General features: G+C 43.3%; 1 protein-coding gene across 1 annotated transcript; it reads right to left on the reverse strand.

Annotated features, from left to right (window-relative positions):
• Positions 1-927: 927 nt before the first annotated feature.
• GTF3C6 (general transcription factor IIIC subunit 6) lies at positions 928-14,729 on the reverse strand. The gene is made up of 6 exons (XM_077902761.1): positions 14,365-14,729; positions 13,984-14,064; positions 11,533-11,596; positions 11,390-11,434; positions 9,200-9,313; positions 928-4,064 (listed from the first exon to the last, which is right to left on the reverse strand). The coding sequence occupies exons 1-6, from the start codon at positions 14,419-14,421 to the stop codon at positions 3,760-3,762; spliced, it is 666 nt and encodes a 221-aa protein (XP_077758887.1). The 5' UTR covers positions 14,422-14,729; the 3' UTR covers positions 928-3,759.
• Between the last annotated feature and the right edge of the window lie 1,187 nt (positions 14,730-15,916).

The following is a 15,916-nucleotide window of genomic DNA, read 5'->3' on the forward strand; positions in this document are numbered from 1 at the left end:
TATGAGCCCAACCTATTTACGGGGGACCTTTTAAGAGGGACATAGGAGTATAAGAATCAGAGAGATGATGACAGAAGCAGGTGAGAGAGATTTGAAGATGTTATACTCTTAGTTTTGAATATGGAGGAAGGGCCCTCAAGCCAAGGAAAAGTAGGCAGTCTCTAGTAGTTGGAAAAGACAAGGGATTCTCCCCTGGAGTCTCCACAAGGAATGCAGCCCTATCAACATCTTGATTTTATCCCCATAAGGTTTAATCTATTTAGAATTTGACCTTCAGAACTCTAATAAATTTAATGGTGTTTTAAGCCACTAAATTTGTGATAATTTGTTACAGCGGCAGTAGGAAACTAATATAATCACCAAATAGGAGCATGAAATATGATTAGAAAATAACAGTTTGTGGGGATCCCTGGGTGGCTCAGCAGTTTGGTGCCTGCCTTTGGCCCCGGGCGCGATCCTGGAGTCCCGGGATCGAGTCCCGCGTGGGGCTCCCGGCATGGAGCCTGCTTTTCCCTCCTCCTGTGTCTCTGCCTCTCTCTCTCAATCCTTGTGTCTATCATAAATAATAAATAAATAAATCTTTAAAAAAAGAAAACAGTTTGTGAAGACATCACGATAGTGAAAGAACTCTTATTTGGATTTGAGAAAACTAGGATCTTTGCTATCTCGACATCTTTATTCATGATATGCAAGTATGGCTACATTAAACCCAAAGTACCAGTTGTCCCCCAAAAAGAGAAACATTTTAAAAGAAAAAAAATACCAGTCTCTAGAAACTATCTATTGTCACTAACAAAGGTGTATGTTCACTCTGTATTGAGTCAATAATGTGTACTTCATAATGTGTACTTCTAGATAATTTTATAAACAGGATTCTCTTATTCTATAAGGAAATAATGGTGGAAGTCATAAAAGAGAGACAGCAAATCCATTTTAGAATCAATGACATTTATGGAAGATAGAACATGCCAGACACATTAGGAAGTTTGGGCAGTTTCATACGGGAAGAAAACGGAAATGAAAACAATAGATTCTAAAAAATTATCAGCTGCTGCTGAATAGCTAACCACATGATACCATCAATAATTTGACTCAGCTGGCCACATCTGTCAATGCATTTGTTATGACCAACTATATAGTACATAATAAACAAATGCCTGGATATCCAAACATTTCCATATTGGCCTTAAGGAATAATTCCGCATGGAGCACCTTAGCAATATAATCCTATCATTATCTGTGAGCAAAAGCCAACCACTGCATTCAGTGCCAGAAGTAGTATTATAACAGCTACACAGAGACTGTAGTTCCAAGATTAGTTTGTTAAGTAATTCTGGTAAGTCAGTAAGACAGATCAATAGTGAAGAAATTCATTGGTGAAGTTCCAGTCTCACAAAATACTTCATGGTTGGAAAAGATTATTTTACTAAATTCCAAACATTTATTCTCATTTACAGGTAGGGAACTAAAACACATTACGTTCTCTTCAGAATATAAGACTTTATTATTCTCTTCAATTTCAGGTAGAAAGAACTACATCAGTTTAGATCAGTTTCTTTTAAAAAAAAAAAAAAAAAGATTTTATTTATTCATGAGAGACCGAGAGAGAGGCAGAGGCAGAGACACAAGCAGAGGGAGAAGCAAGCTCCATGCAGGGAGCCTGATGCGGGACTCGATCCCAGGACCCTGGGGTCACGCCCTGAGCCGAGGTCAGACGCCCAACCACTGAGCCACCCAGGCGTCCCTAGATCAGTTTCTTTAGCAAGATTACAAATCTCAAGAATCTTCCATTCTATTTCCTTATACTTTTCTCTATTTTTCAAAATGTGTAATGTATTAAATAGGATTAATGACTTACACAGGAGACAAGTTATTTCTCTCCCATAAAGGCGAGAGGTAGGTGGTTGCAGTGCCTTCTCTGCCTGAACAGCAGCAGCAGTCACAGGTTTGGAAGGACATTCACACTCACAAGACCCAATTGGCCTAATGGGACTGAATCCAGCACCAGATTAACTTAACTTTATAGGAAACAACACAGCAGCACGAGGCTTGTTTCAACAGGAGGCTTTACTCTGGCACCAAGTGTCAGTGCAGATATAAGGAAAGGAGATCATTAGGGTGGGTGCAGATGCCACGCTGGCTTAGAAACTTCAGGCTTTCCAAGAAGCAACATCTCTTGAAACAGCCATGAGTGTAGCTTTCAGGAATCTTAGTAATAAGAAACACAGTACTTGAGGCATCTGGCTGGCTCAATCAGTAGAGCATGCAACTCTTGATCTCAGGGTTGTGATTTCAAGCACCATGTTGGGCATGGAGCCTACTTAAAAAAATACAAACAAAATACACAGTGCTTAAGTAGGTCCAAAGTCCATATTTTCCAAAGGGCATTTAGAGCTGCCGTAGTCTTCCTGGTCCATACAGTTTACCAATAAGGGGGTCTTTTTTTTTTTTTTTTAAAGTAGGCTCCAAAAAATAAAAATAAAAATAAAGTAGGCTCCATGCACAGCGTGGAGCCCAACTCAGGGCTTGAACTCACAACCCTGAGATCAATACCTGAGTTGAGATCAAGAATTGGATGCTTAACCAACTAAGCCACCCAGGCACCCCAATAAGGGGTCATTTTTAATAACAATACTGCCTGACATCACAGTTGATAATCTCTTATTATCTTCTCTAGTAGATTTCCAGAGAAATATGGCTAAAAGGTAAACTTGAAGTCCTTTTACAAGGGAGAAAAAGAAAGGGTTTTATTAACCTTCTTTATTCTTGGCAGTCCAGGACAGCATCATATGAGGATCCAATCTTCTATCTTGTTGCTCTGTCACTCATGGCTTCTATTTCCAAGGTTTCTTTACAGTCCAGAAAGCCTGCTGAAACTCTAGCTACCACATCCATGTTCCAGCAGGAAAAAAGAGAAGATGAACTGACTCATCTCCCTTTATGCCTTAAGGTTTAAGGAAGCTTTCTAGAGCCATCCACCACTCAACACTTATAATTCCCATGTCACTGGCCAGAACTTAGTCATATGGCCACATATATACATACGTACACATATATGGGCACATTGCTAGCTAACTTGAATAATTCTGGGATTATTAACAAAACAAAGAAAGAACAAATACTAGGTCAGGTAATGAGCAAGATGGGTCAGAGATACGATAATGGAAGAACCAAGAGATTTACTGGCTTAGAAGAGAAAAGGACCATAGACCAAGGAATGTAGGCAGCCTCTAGAAGCTGGAAATGGCCTTCAGATGACAGTAAGAAAATGGGACACTGATCCTTCAATGGCAAAGAATTAAAATCTGCCAACAACTAAATAAACAGGGAAACAGAGTCTCCCCACCCCTAACCTCCAGAAAATAATGAAGTCCTGCCAATACCTTGATTTTAGCCCAGGCCATGTGAGACAGCTGACTTACAAAACTGTAAGATAATAAATATACTTGTGTCATTTTAAACTGCTAAGTTTGTAGTAATTTGTGACGGCTGCAATAAAAAAAACTTATATACTTACCTTAATAAAACTTTCAATTTAAAGGGCTTATCAGAGAAGGGTTCCTATAGTCATTTATAGCAGATTTTTAAAAATTCAATTTGGATCTTGTCCTTAATGACTCTGGTATATTAAACTGTGTTATAATCAGAAATGCACGTATAGCCAATAAAACTAGTAAAATAGTGAACTGAAAGCTACACAATTCTTTTATATCAAAACTCCAAACAAAAAGTTCATGACTAGTTATAATGAGAAACATTTCATCTAGGAGAGATTTCTAAGGTAGTATCTTGAGTTTCCATAAAAACATAACCGTCTGTCTCAGAGGAAGGGATATCATCAAGAAGAGGACCAGAATTGTCTACTTCCAAGTTCAGTGATTTCTCCTGTTCATAACCCAAGCTTGAATTATCTTTCATTTGAATCTCTTCCTCTTCCAACTCCAAAGATTTATCTGAGGCTGGAGCTCCAATATCGTCATCTTCATTTTCATGCAGAAAGCTACATATCATGTTGGGTCTATAGGAGAAATCATTGTCCTTGATTTGCAGCCATTCCACACCACCTAACGAGGGATGGTGAGGGATAGGAGGACAAACCAAGAAAGAAGTATGAAAAAGGAATTTCAGTTACTTTACCTATATTTCCCTTTATTTTAATTTTTTTTTTTTAAGTAGGGTCCATGCTTAGTGTGGAACCCAATTCAGGGCTTGAACTCATGACATTGAGATCAAGACCTGAGTTGAGATCAAGAGTCAGACACTCAATCAACTGAGCCACTCAGGCACCCCTCTCTTTAATTTAAATTTTCATCCTATGAATACATGTCATAATAAAACCCCAACATAAACCAATGAACATGGTGCCATAACTACTGAAAAACGATCACATTATTTCCATCTTACATGGAGACTCTGGAATGCCTATACTGTATGCAACATCAAAATTACTGTAAGTGAAAAAAAAAATTACTGTAAGTGAAAAACAAGAAACAGAGAAACACAAAATCACTACAAGTGAAATCTAGTCAATAATATTGTAGTAACTATATGGTAACTGATGGTTACCTACACTTATGGTGAGCATTTTGTAATGCATATAATTATTAAATCACTATGTTGTACACCTGAAACTAATATAATACTGTATTATCAATTATACTTCAATTAAATTTAAGATTTTATTTATTCATTAAAGAGAGACAGCAAGCACAGGAGTGGGGGAGGGGCTGAGGGAGAGGGAGAAGCAGACTCCCTCCTGAACAGGGAGCTGGACTCGGCTCAATTCCAGGACCCCAGGGATCATGACCTGAGCTAAAGGCAGATGCCTGGGATGCCTGGGTGGCTCAGCGGTTGAGCATCTGCCTTTGGCTCAGGTCGTGATCCCGCTGTCCCAGGATCAAGTCCTGCATTGGGCTCCCTGCATGGAGGCTGCTTCTCGCTCTGCTGCTTCTCTGTCTCTGCCTCTCTCTCTGTGTCTCTCATGAATAAATATCTTGAAAAAAAATAAAGGCAGATGCTTAACTGACTGAACCACCCAGGTCCCCCTCCAAAGAATTCAGACCATAAAAAAAAAAAAAAAATTCACTAAAAGTAATCAACTTCAATTACTATTCCAAATTCCTTTTCCAGAGTCCAATTCCCAACTCAGAGATAATCTGAGCTCTTACTGCACCTTATGCCTTATAGAAAAGTCTGTCACTTCCCTATAATTTTCTCCTCAGTTTGCATAATAGATGATACTACCCTATCATCTTTCTTTTTCCCCCATCACCTTTCAACTCAACACCCACATGTCATTTTAAGTTAGAACATCCAACTATGAAATAAAACACCTCTCAACAAAAAGAAACTTGAAAAACATTGTTATCCTTTTCATACTTACAGCCCTAGTCTAACAAAGAACTTTCACAAACAAGAATGGCACTCAGTGGGCAGTCTGCCTCCCGACACTCTCCCTCCCTCCAACTCTTGGTTTCAGCTCAGGTCATGACCTCAGGGTTGTAGGATTGAGCCCAGTATTCAGGCTCTGCACTCAGTGTGAAGTCTGTTTGAGATTCTCTCCCTCGGGGCACCTGGGTGGCTCAGTTGGTTAAGCATGTGCCTTCAGCTCAGGTCATGATCCCAGGGTCCTGCTTCTCCTTCTCCCTGCCACTCGCCCTGCTTGTGCTCTCTCTGTATCAAATAAACAAATAAAATCTTAAAAAAAAAAAAAAAAGATTCTCTCCCTCTCCTTATCCTTCCCCTTCTATCCATGAGCACACTAAAATAAGTAATTAAAATCTTAAAAATAATAATGCTTATCATTTCTTTCATCCATATGAACCTTTCAGTCAAATATTTTCAAAGGATCTTCATTAATTTGTATAGCAAGCCTGAACTATTTATTGTCATGTTCAAAATTCCACTAGATAGGGGATCCCTGGGTGGCTTGGTGGTTTAGCGCCTGCCTTGGGCTCAGGGTGTGATCCTGGAGTCCTGGATCGAGTCCCACATTAGGCTCCCTGCATGGAGCCTGCTCCTCCCTCTGCCTGTGTCTCTGCCCCACCCCCTCTGTCTCTCATGAATGAATAAATTAAAAAAAAAAAAAAACTTAAAAAAAATAGAATCTTAAAAGAATTCCATTAGATAGCTCTAATATACAGCAATTTATCTTGCCACCCTGTTCCCCACCGTAAACTCTTCTGTGACTGCTGAAACCTCCTGATAGCTGATGCCATGCCTTCTCATATGTTATTACCATAAAATCTCCTTCTATCAAGTTGACTGTCCTTTTCTCTCCAATCGGCATCAACTATTCTTTCATTTTCCCCCCTGCAACAGCATCATTTACCTAGTCGCCAGATTCAAAACCTTGAAGCCATCCTACAGCTTATTTTGCTATTTAGCATAATATGTGTCACATACCAGATACTTAAAATAAATGGAATGAAATGGGTGTTGAGTCACATTCATACATGTGTTTCAGTGTGATTTACTTTAGAGTACAAATTCCCAGAAGGTGAGGACCACATCTCTTGCTAGTTTGTTCTGCCATGTTCCATTAACAACCACCAACACGGCCCCCACAGAACTTCACTTTCCTGGTATTCGTGCCCGTGTCATCTCCTCCCACAACGAACAGCACATGGCAGAAATGGCAGACTGTGACTTCTAGGCTGGCTCATAGAAGATACCATGGCTTCTACCTTGTTGTCCCCATCACTTGACCTGGGAGAAGCTGGCTGCCACGTCCAGAGGGCGCTCGCACAGTACTGTGGGGACGCAACGAACGGAGGCCTCCCGCTAAAAGCTGACATAGCCTACCAAGCATGTGAGGGAGCCGTCCTCTGTATTTCCAGATCACCACAGCCCAGCCAACGTATTGACTGCAACCTTAAGACAGAAATTGAGCCAGAACTGCCTGGCTAAGCTGATCCCAAATTCCTGAGTCCTGGTAAAATATTTTTGTTATTTTTTTAAGCCATTTAGATTTAGGGGCACCTGGGAGGCTCAGCAGTTGAGCATCTGCCTTCAGCTCAGGGCATGACCCCAGGGTCCCAGGATCGAGTCCCACATCAGGCTCCCTGCAGGGAGCCTGCTTCTCCCTCTGCCTGTGTCTCTGCCTCTCTGTGTCTCTCATGGAAAAATAAATAAAAATTAATTAATTAATTAATTAAAAAGTTTAGAGGTGATTTTTTATGCAGCAATATATCCTTGAACAGATGGCTAATGAATTTATGTGATTAAACACAATACCCAAATCTTCCCAAAGACCTATTAGATTATTAAAGACTACCGGACAGTAAATTCTACAACTTCCTTCTTCAAAAAAGAATATCTAAATAATAACTAAGCTATCTGATATGTAGCTACCTTTCAAGTTCATTCTAGAACTTCAAGTACCTCTTTTCTCCTGTTATTGCAGAGTGCTAAAGAAGAGATAAGTTTTGGGATATACATGTTAAGAACAAAGATTTTTTTATGCACTTATGTGTAATTGGTATAATTAACTTCTACATGATTAATATACCTTCACATGTTTATTCCTTAAAATACAATAAATCAAACCATAAATATTCATCACTAGAATCAGTCATGTCGACTAGAGTTTGAAATATGTCTTTGAGCAATGAGGGGTTTTTTTTCAAATTATGTGATTTTTAAAAATTGAAGTATAGCTGAGGGGCACCTGGGTGGCTCATTCGGTAGGTGTCTGACTTTGGCTCAGGTCGTGATCTCTGGGTCCTGGGACGGAGCCCCATGTCTGGCTCCCCACTCAGTGGGGACTTTGCTTCCTCTCTCCCCATCTCTTTGCCCCTCCCCTGCTTATCCTCTGTCTCTCTTTCTCGAAGAAATAAAATCTTAAAAAAAAAAATTGAAGTATAGTTGATACACAATATGACATTAGTTTCAGGTATACAAAGTAGTGACTTGAAAAGTCTATACATTATGCTATGCTTATCACAACTTAACTACCATCTGTCACTACACAACACTATTACAATACCATGGACTGTACTTCCTAAGCTGTACAATTCCCATAACTTACTCATGCATAACTGGAAGCCAGTTATCTCCCACTTTCCTTCAACCATTTTGCCCATCTCACCACTCCCTCCTCTCTGGCAACCATCAGTTTGCTGTCTGTATTTATAGGTCTGTTTCTGCTTTTTGTTTATTTGTTTATTTGTTCACACATAAAAGTGAAATCATACATTTGTCTTTCTCTTATTTCACTATGAGCACTGAGCTTTTTAAACTAGCAAGTGATTATTTATCTCCACAAAAATGTGCCTGCTATGGGTGCAAGAAGCATAGTCTAAAGTCTCTACTTTGGGATAACCAGCAACTGGAGAGGGCTCAGTGGATGCAAATTAAGAGTGGAACTCATCAGGTCCAACAACTGTGGTCCTAGAGTCCCACCCTCACATATGAAGCCAGCTTCTTCTAGTCTTCCCCAAGACTTCCCCAAGAAGAAGACTTCTTCCCCAAGAAGATTGCCACTACTGCCACAAATTTTCAGGAGATTCTCTGGGGTTACACTTGAAAACCCAATCCTATCATCTCCACTTACAAAGAAGTTTTAATTGGGGCGCCTGGGGGCTCAGTGGTTGAGCATCTGCCTTGGGCTCAGGGCGTCATCCCAGAGTCCCAGGATCAAGTCCCTGTATTGGGCTCCCTGCATGGAGCCTGCTTCTCCCTCTGCCTAGTCTCTGCTTCTCTCTGTGTCTCTCGTGAATAAATAAAATCTTAAAAAAAAAAAAAAGTTTCAATTAAGGGGGTAAAGGAGTGGTAGCTACTGAATTCTCTAGGGCTTGGAAATCTATCAAGTTTCTTGACAAACTCACAAACATTTCTAATGCAAAGCAAATAAGAGATTTCCTACATGTCTCCAGTGCCCTCTGCTACACTAGAGTTCAAATGACTTTTATCTTTTTTTTTTTTTTTTAAGTAGGCTCCATGCCCAGAGTGGAGCCCTATATGGGGCTTGAACTCACAACCATGAGATAAAGACCTGAGCTGAGATCAAGAGTCAGGTGCTAATCCAACTGAGCTACCCAGGCACCCCTACATCTATATCTGGTACTTTTCATGGAGCACTCTAAATTTTCATATTACATAGCTGTCACTACAAAGTACAAGGAATGTCCTGGCAGCAATGTGTCATTGTCAAAGCCAAGAGTAAATCACCTATTTTCAGAGAACTAAGTGAACTAACCTACACTTTCTTCTCCTTCTTTCTTTTCTGTCAGAAGAGTTCTTGTCATGCTGAGCTTCTTCATTGTATGGCATTTATATTTTAGTACCGTTTTACTACTGCCTTCTGCATCACCTAGAATATAAAATGAACGGAATTATTTTACTGTTTATGCCATCAAATCATCATGTTAAGCCTCAGTAGTTCCAGTTCATGGAGTCACACTAAATTACTTACTATCAAGATAGTGTAGTAAGTTCAAGATTTTACTCAACCCCCCTGCTCCCAACACAGAGAAATGACAGATAAAATACATAACAACTAGGCAGCCCGAGTGGCTCAGCGGTTTAGCACCACCTTCAGCCCAGGGCGTGATCCTGGAGACCCGGGATAGAGTCCCACATGGGGCTCCCTGTGTGGAGTCTGCTTCTCCCTCCACCTCTCTCTCTCTCTCTCTCTCTCTCTCTCTGTGTGTGTGTGTGTGTGTCTCATGAATAAATAAATAAAATCTTAAAAAAAAATGCCTAACAACTGAATGCACAGCTGGACCCAAAAACAACAAACCTCACCAGAGGACCAAAACACAAAGGTGTGAGTGAAATTAAATCTACCAATCCACTAGGCTTCAGCCTGAAGTAAAGAAGTGGGACCAGGAATTTGGCCTTACAAGGTAATGAGGTCTCAAATTCTACCACTCAAAACGAAGCACCAAAGTCAGACTTACTACCTGAAGCTAGAGACTGGAGTCAGGACATTCTCAATCACAAAAGAAGGCAGAGAAAAAAAACCTGCCAACCCTGCTGCCTGGGGTTACAGCTTTATAGGAAATTGTGGGTACAGGCAGGAAAGAGGACAAGGCTCTCTGAGCTACAGGTGTGAAGCACACTGAAAATTCCCACACGCTACTATGTGTCACTGATACGACACTTGAGAAAGGATCAGTGCACTACCTATTAGTTTGAGCCACGTGGAACTGGTCATATTCAGTTCAAATCAGTCACTTCATATGGTCAAACCTAATACTCAGTAATCTAGTAATTCCATTTTTAAGTATATCTTAGAGACATTTTTGCACACATGCACAAAGAGACACAAAAATACTCATGGCAACATTTTTGCAGTGTGTTAATAAGCATAGTCACACACTGAGCGGGGGCACCTGACGGGATGAGCACTGGGTGTTATGCTATATGTTGGCAAATTTAGCAAATTGAACTCCAATAAAAAAAATTAAAAATTAAAAAATTAAAAGCATAAACATAGTCACAGGCTCTGGACTAGACTGCCTGGGTTCAAATCCTGACTCTGTCTCTTATTTCATGTATGACCTTGGGAATGTTATTTACCTCTCTGTGCTTCAGTTTCTTCAAACATAAAATGAAGACAACAGTGGTATCTATCCCACAGACTTGTGATGAGGATTAAATGAGTTAATACATGTAGCATTTGGAACAATGCCTTACATATAGAAGGCATTCAAAAAATTTTTGTAGTTATTAATAATTACTGGTAAAAATGAAGCAATCAACATATCAATAACTGGAGATTAAATTTAGTGGTATTGTCACAAAAGAATACTAAGCAACAGGGAAAACAGAATTCTACATACTAACATGCATAAAATCTCAAAATCTATCTCTAACTGAAAAAAAAATACACAATGAGGGCAGCCCCGGTGACGCAGTGGTTTGGCGCCGCCTGCAGCCTGGGGTGTGATCTTGGAGACCAGGGATCGAGTTCCACATAGGACTCCCTGCGCGGAGCCTGCTTCTCCCTGTCTGTGTCTCTGCCCCTCTCTGTGTGTCTATGAATAAATAAATAAAATCTTTAAAAAAAAAACACAATGATACATATAATATGCTATAGTTTATATCAACTTTGAAAATATACAAAGAGGTGCTGTTCATTGTGGATTCATACATGTGTAATACAAAATCAGGTATAGGAAAGAAAAACATCAAATTCAGGGGAGTGATTATCAAGACAGAGAAAGGGAGTATGTTTAGAGGGGGTATACATGAGGCTTCAAATGGATCTGCAATGTTTTTTAACTATTTGGCAAAATGATAGGATTTGATAAAGCTAGACAATGGGCACATGAGATGTTTACTTTTAATATTCACTGTACAAAAGTAAGTTTGCAGTATTTCATAGAAAAAAAGATTTGAGAGAAAAAAAAGAAAGACTTGAGTCAGCAGTCTAAGCACTTACCATGTTCAACATTTTCTTCAAATATAACACAGGTCCCAAGAGTGTCTGCAGAGGGTTAAAGGCAACTTGTTGAGAATTACGAGTTAACTTTCTCTGAAAAGCATATTAAAAAAAGGAGTTTCATCTATCTGACATCCTCCTACCTTCATACTCTCCAGCAAAGACATAGTTGTCCACTTGCAGAATGGGCCTCTCGGTGTCAACTCCCTACAACAGAATACAGGATAATTTAAAAAATCATTAGAGACGCCTAGGTGGCTTAGTAGTTAAGCATGTCTGCCTTCAGCTCAGGGCATGATCCTGGGGTCCCGGGATGGAGTCCCACATCAGGCTCCCTGCATGGAGCCTGCTTCTCCTTCTGCCTGTGTCTCTGCCTCTCTCTCTCATGAATAAATAAATAAAATCTTAAAAAAATAATACTAATCATTACAAAAAGCCTTGCAGGGGCACCTCAGTGGCTCAGTTGTCTAAATGATCTCAGGGTTGTGAAATCCAGCCCCACATTGGGCTCTGTGCCGGCATGGAGCCTGCTTAGGATATTTCCTCTCACTGCCTCTGCCCCTCTCCCCCTTTCCTTCTCTAAAAAACCAAAAAACCTTAGAGGGTTGAGTGAAATGGGTGAAGGTACTTATTTTATAACTGAAAGTTTGTGTCTTTTGACTAAGTCCTGGGGATGTGGCATACCTCATCACTCTACTTAATACCACAGAGTACATTTAAAAGTTGCTAAGAGAGGGATGCGTGGGTGGCTCAGCAGTTGAGCCTCGTCTCACGGCGGGAGTTCCAGGAGTTCCAGGATGGAGCCCCTAGTCCCACATCTGGCTCCCTATAGGGAGCCTGCTTCTCCCTCTGCCTGTGACTCTATCTCTCTTTTCTCACAAATAAACAAAATCTTATAAGGGGGGGGGATTATCTGTGCAAAAAAAAAAGTCGTTAAGGGTAAATCTTAAAAGTTATTACAACAGAGGACCCAGCGAGCTGTTTGTAGAGCATGCGACTCTTGATCTTAGAGTTGTGAGTTCAGCCCCACGTTGGGCACAGATCTTACTTTAAAAAAAAAAAAAAACAACCATTACAAGAAAAAAATTTTAATTTTTTTCTTAAGATTTTATTTATTTATTCAGGAAAGACACACAGAGAGGTAGAGACACAGGCAGAGGGAGAAGCAGGCTGCACACAGGGAGCCCGATGTGGGGACTCCATCCCGGGTCTCCAGGATCACACCCCAGGCTGCAGGTGGCGCCAAACCACTGCGCCACTGAGGCTGCCCAGAAAAAAAAATTTTAACATGTGTAGTGATGGATGTTTAACTAGACTTAATGCAATGACTGTTCCCTCAGTACATATAACTATTAAATCCTGATGTTGTACACTTGAAACAATGTTTTTGTCTTGTTTTGTTTTGTTTTTTTATTCATGAGAGACACAGAAAGAGTCACAGACATACAAAGAGAGAAGCAGACTCCTTGCAGGGAGCCGGATGTGGGACTCCATCCTGGGACTCCAGGATCACGCCCTGAGCCAAAGGCAGGTGCTCAACCACTGAGCCACCCAGGCGTCCCAAAACAATGTTATATGTTAATTACATCTCAATTAAAACAAAATTGAGTCTTCAATATGTAACCCTGCTTCCAAGGAGAGTGATCTCCAAAACTGGGAAACCTCTGGAGCTTGTCCTTGCAAGGGCGACAGAGGCTAAAAATGCTCTGATTCACAGCGGCTACAACCTGAAGGATACTTAATTCATATCCAAGTAGCCAGATGTATTTCCATCAACATTCTCTTCAAGTCGGACCCCTGGGTGCCTCAGCGGTTGAGCATCTGCCTTTGGCTCAGGGCGTAACCCTGGGGTCCCAGGATCGAGTCCCACGTCCGGCTCCCTGCATGGAGCCCACTTCTCCCTCTGCCTGTGTCTCTGCCTCTCTCTCTCTGTGTCTCTCATGAATAAATAAATAAAATCTTAAAAAAAAAAAAAAAGCTAATTTTCAAAGGGCATAAGCTCTAAGCCATGAAGCCAATATTATGTCTCCTTTCCTCCTAAGGGAATGGTTTTCTAGTTTGTATGCTATGTTTTAATATTAAAATTACTTTGCGAATTGTGTATACACGTTTTTGTAAATACATGGAGTATCTCTGAAAGGATTTGTAAGAAACTGGTAAAGTTCGTTGTCTATAGGAAGGGGATAAAGGGGAACAGGGATGGAAACTTCTTACTCTGTATCCTTTTTTACTCTACATCCTTTTGTAAATTGCTCAAAATAAAAAAAAAAATTATGTCATAAATAGTACGATAATAACCTTGACTAGAAGTATGAGGTTTATTTGAAGAGGACTTCTTGGATTATTACATTGACCATAAAACACACATATTCTTGGGGCACCTGTGTGGCTTAGTAGGTTAAGTGTCTGCCTTTGTTTGGGTCATGATCCTAGGGTCCCGCGTCGGGCTCCCTGCACGGAGCCTCTCTCTCTGTGTGTCTCTCATAATTAAATAAAATCTTAAAAAAAAGAAAAGAAAAAAGAAAAGAAAAGAAAAGAAAAGAAAAAATGTGCAGAAAGCCCCCCCCCCCGCCCCGCAATTCTAGAAGACTCACCAAAATCTTGCATTTATTTTCACATTTTGATAGAAAGTCTGAATCAATAATTCCGGACAGCTCCACCAGAACCAACTGCTCCTGGGGGGACAAAGCGGGGTCACCGCGCCGCCCGGGGGCGCGCACGCGCAGTCAGCGCCGACGCCCCGCACCCCCTCGGCGGCGACCCCGACTCGGGCACCCCGGGCCGCGCTCGCACCGACAGGCGGCCGGCGACCTTTGTCACCTGAGGGAACTGCCTCTCCTTCCCCCATCGCAGCACCGCGGGCAGCCAGGGCCGAGGCCGGCGGCGCTCCCGGGGCCCCCCGTCCCGCCAGCCGCACCCCGACTCCCTGCCCCACACGCCGCCCCCGCCGCGCGGGCCGCCGCCGCGCCACTCACGGCTTCCTCCTCGTCCTCGTCCGCGTCCTCCGGGATCCGCTCCTCGGCCGCCGCCATTGTCCCGCGCCTTCCCGGAACCTCCGCGGCCCCGGCCACGCCCCTCCGCGGCCGCCATCTTGGGTGCGGGCAGCAGCCGCCCCGGGCCGGCTGCTGCTGCGGCCCCGCGGACGGCTGCTGCCAGGACGCGAGATGGCGGCGCCGGGCCCTCCTCCTCGGCCCTTCCCGGGAGCCGGACGACTGTGGCTGTGGTGGCGGCCGGGCCGGGCAGGCCTGTGCGCGAGGACACCGTCGGGGCCACCGGCCCGGGGTGGGGGAGAGGGCTGGGGAGGGACGGAGGACCAGGAAGGTGCGAGCGGGCGGCCGCGGGGCTCAGCGGCTGAGCGGCGCCTTCGGCCCAGGGCGTGACCCCGGGGTCCCGCGGTCGAGTCCCGCGTCGGGCCCCCGAACGGAGCCTGCGTCTCTCTCCTCCTGGGTCTCTGCCTCTCTCTGTGTCTCTCGTGATTAAACAAATAAAATCTTTAAAAGAAGAAGAAGAATTAGAAGAAGGTGCAAACAAGGAGGCCGCCGGGTGAGAGGAAGGCGAAGAGGCCTCGCCTTGGCCCTGACTCAACATTGCTGGGGAAGAAATTTTTTTTTTTTTAATTAAAAACTTGCATATATTTACTCACGAGAAAGAGGCAGAGACCCAGGCAGAGGGAGAAGCAGGCCCCGTGCGGGGAGCCCGACGCGGGACTCGAACCCGGGACCCCGGGGTCACGCCCTGGGTCGCAGGCGGCGCTAAACCGCCGAGCCCCCGCCGCGGGCTGCCCAAGAAATCCTCACTACCCGGTGAGCGCCGCTCCTCAATCCAAGTTCTCCTTGACCCGAGTCAAGGGCCGGTTCCAGTAGAGGAGTAAGGAGGGCGGAGGGCGGGGATCCCTGGGTGGCGCAGCTGTTTGGCGCCTGCCTTTGGCCCAGGGCGCGATCCTGGAGACCCGGAATCGAATCCCACATCGGGCTCCTGGTGCATGGAGCCTGCTTCTCCCTCTGCCTGTGTCTCCTCCTCTCTCTCTCTCTGTGACTATCATAAATAAATAAAAAATTAAAAAAAAAAAAAAAGGGCGGAGGGCGGAGGGCGGAGGCCTGCCGGCTGGGGACCAGGAGGGGGAGAAAGAGACCCACCAGTGCCGCGGAAGCCCACCGCCCTAGGGGCTGTGATCCCGGGGGAGGGGAGCCTCGAACCGAATCTGCTTACACTCCAGGGGTGCCCCGATCCTGAAATGATCCTGAAATACGTGACCTCTGTTCGGAGACGGGATGATCTAGCTCCAAAGCGCATGAGCTTTGGGGTCGGATCCGGGGCCAGTTCAGCTGCATTGTCAGCAGCGAGGTCTCAGGCAGGTTGGTTAGTGCCGGGGATGAAATGACGTGATACGTGGAAGATCAATTTCGCCCGCTGTCTGGCACACAGTAAGCGTGGGGTTTTTTTTGTTTGTTTGTTTTTTTAAGATTTTATTTATTCATGAGAGAGAGAGAGGCAGAGACACAGGCAGAGGGAGAAGCAGGCTCCATG

The sequence above is a fragment of the Canis aureus genome, chromosome 7 (assembly GCF_053574225.1).
Source record: "Canis aureus isolate CA01 chromosome 7, VMU_Caureus_v.1.0, whole genome shotgun sequence".
Classification (NCBI taxonomy): domain Eukaryota; kingdom Metazoa; phylum Chordata; class Mammalia; order Carnivora; family Canidae; genus Canis; species Canis aureus.

Bases quoted from the DNA above. Each gene is read 5' to 3' on its own strand.
- GTF3C6 (XM_077902761.1), bottom strand. From the start codon at position 14,421: ATGGCGGCGGCCGAGGAGCGGATCCCGGAGGACGCGGACGAGGACGAG. The intron at 9,314-11,389 runs GTAAGTGCTTAG...TTTATATTCTAG, and splicing joins TGAAGAAAATGTTGAACATG to GTGATGCAGAAGGCAGTAGT. The intron at 4,065-9,199 runs GTTAGTTCACTT...ATCCCTCGTTAG, and splicing joins AGAAGGAGAAGAAAGTGTAG to GTGGTGTGGAATGGCTGCAA.